Source organism: Arachis ipaensis, chromosome B03, assembly GCF_000816755.2.
Source record: "Arachis ipaensis cultivar K30076 chromosome B03, Araip1.1, whole genome shotgun sequence".
Taxonomy (NCBI): domain Eukaryota; kingdom Viridiplantae; phylum Streptophyta; class Magnoliopsida; order Fabales; family Fabaceae; genus Arachis; species Arachis ipaensis.
The window spans coordinates 23,782,521-23,784,733 of NC_029787.2; the positions used below are offsets into that span (position 1 = coordinate 23,782,521).

At 26.0% G+C, this 2,213-nt stretch overlaps 1 protein-coding gene across 1 annotated transcript in view; it reads right to left on the bottom strand.

The window, feature by feature from the left end:
* The window catches only part of LOC107632736 (protein trichome birefringence-like 40), a 6,210-nt gene that overhangs the window by 3,403 nt on the left and 594 nt on the right, over window positions 1-2,213 (bottom strand). Inside the window, exon 2 of the mRNA XM_016336398.2 lies at window positions 1,831-2,002. Coding sequence (XP_016191884.1) covers window positions 1,831-2,002 — 172 coding nt within the window. The remainder of the gene's footprint in view (window positions 1-1,830; window positions 2,003-2,213) is intronic.

The window sequence follows — 2,213 nt, forward strand, 5'->3', positions numbered from 1 at the left end:
ATTGCTCCCACTTTAATTTATTACTTATTAAATAAAAAATAAACATCCAAATTAAATTAAAAAAAAAATATTTTGACCAAAGAGTAAAAAATAAAATTAGGACCTACTCCAAATATTAAGAACGTTCTTAATTTTTACATCAATACTTTATTCTTAATTTTTTTTTTTGAAAAGGTAAAAGAAAAAATTAAAGCAATCATTTTCTGCACACCTTTCTTTTGTAAATGTTTTTAAAGACGAGCGGAAAAGAGCCATGTTTTATTTTAAATGAATGAAAAAGGATAGATTAATTAGTACGGAGCGAGATACATACAAAGGTAAGATTTATATTTTCTTTTGTTTTAAAATAATCGTCAACCTATATGTAAAAGATAAATGATTAGAGTATTATTTTTATACAAACATTTAGCATAAGCCTTAATATTATTTTTAGTCTTCCTTTTTGTCTTATTTATATTATAAATATTTTAAGTAACTCAATATTATTCCACGGTTAGCTCAATAAAGAATACTACTAATAAAAATGGTGAAATATTCATTAAAAAATCAACCTAATTATAACAAAGTTTAAGATATTATAGTCTTCTTTTCACTCTACATTATTAACAAGTTTTTCTATCTATATAAGAACACATTTTTCTATAAATTACAAAAAAAAATAATATTCAAGAATATATTCACCATTTGTCGGTAGCTTTAACAACGTTGTTTGTGGTTAAAATATTCTTGAATATTTTAAAGGGCATTATAACATAAAGAATACTTTACCTAAAATATATTAAGGGTAAATTACAATAATAAGTCAAGGGGAGCAAAATTTTATACGAATCAGCCAAAACAAAAACTGCTTCATAAATCCATCAATACACGTTTATACACAAATACACGCACACACATAATTCGAACCAGCTGGGTTCGAATTATACACAAATACACGCACACACTAATTTGAATCTACCTAATTCGAATTATACACACAGATATTCATGGTATAATTCATGATATAATTTATTAAAAAATATTCATGAGCATAATTCGAATTATACCATGAATAACTGTGTGTAATTCGAATCAGGTAGATTCGAATTAGTGTGCGCGTGTGTTTGTGTATAATTCGAACCCAGCTGGTTCGAATTATGTGTGCGTGTGTTTGTGTATAATTCGAACCAACCTAGTTCGAATTATGTAGAAATGGAGTTCGAATTTAGCTGGTTCGAACTACATATAAACGTGCATATTGGTGGATTCATAAAGCACTTTTTGTTTTGGCTGATTCGTGTAAAATTTTGCTCCCCTTGCCTTATTACTGATTTGCCCATATATTAATATTTTAAGTTATAATTACCCTAATAATGGTTAATATCTATACACATAAGATAAACAAAAAATAATAAAACAAAAATATATTTAATGGATTAAAATAATTGACACAATAAAATTAAAGAAACTAGGAACCATCAAAATTTTATTTTTTATTATCATTTAATTATTAATTCAATTTTTTTAATTTAATTTTTTTAGTCTAATAATCCAATAACATATTTTATCTCATATTTTTAAATATTAATAACTAATTAATAATAAAAAATAATAAATTTTAATAATTCTCTAATATCCTTTAAATTTAAATTCAATGTTTAATTTCAAAAATGCAATTAAGCATCTAACATAGAAAAAACTAATACAATAACATCTTTGTGTTAGCATTTTTGTTGGACTTTGGATGTCTTATCCCAACGTGTCTGTGTTACAAAATACTAGCAACACTTGTCGAGAAATAAAACAGCACATGGAGGGAAAAAGAAAAGAAAAGAAAAAGAAAAGAGAGACCTGGAATATGACAGAGGAGATGGCATCTTTTTGTCTGAAAGTGGTTCTCGATTTGGGCACCCAAGCATGAATCATACACGCTAATGAATTAAACTGATTCAAACTCAATGAGTCACCCACAAACATGATCTTCTTCCCCTTGAATTTCTCCAAGAACTCCAACCCATTGAACCTGATTAACATACACGACAATTACTATAATGTCCACCCTTAATTATTAATTCAACCCCCAGAACTTGTATTCATAAAGAAAAATTATTGTCATATATTAATAGTAGATTTCCAATTCAAAATATAATACAATGAAAAAACTAGTATATCTAAAGGAATAATGTTACCTGAAAAGTAAAATTGGAGTGAAAAGGGAAAATTATTTTTTATTA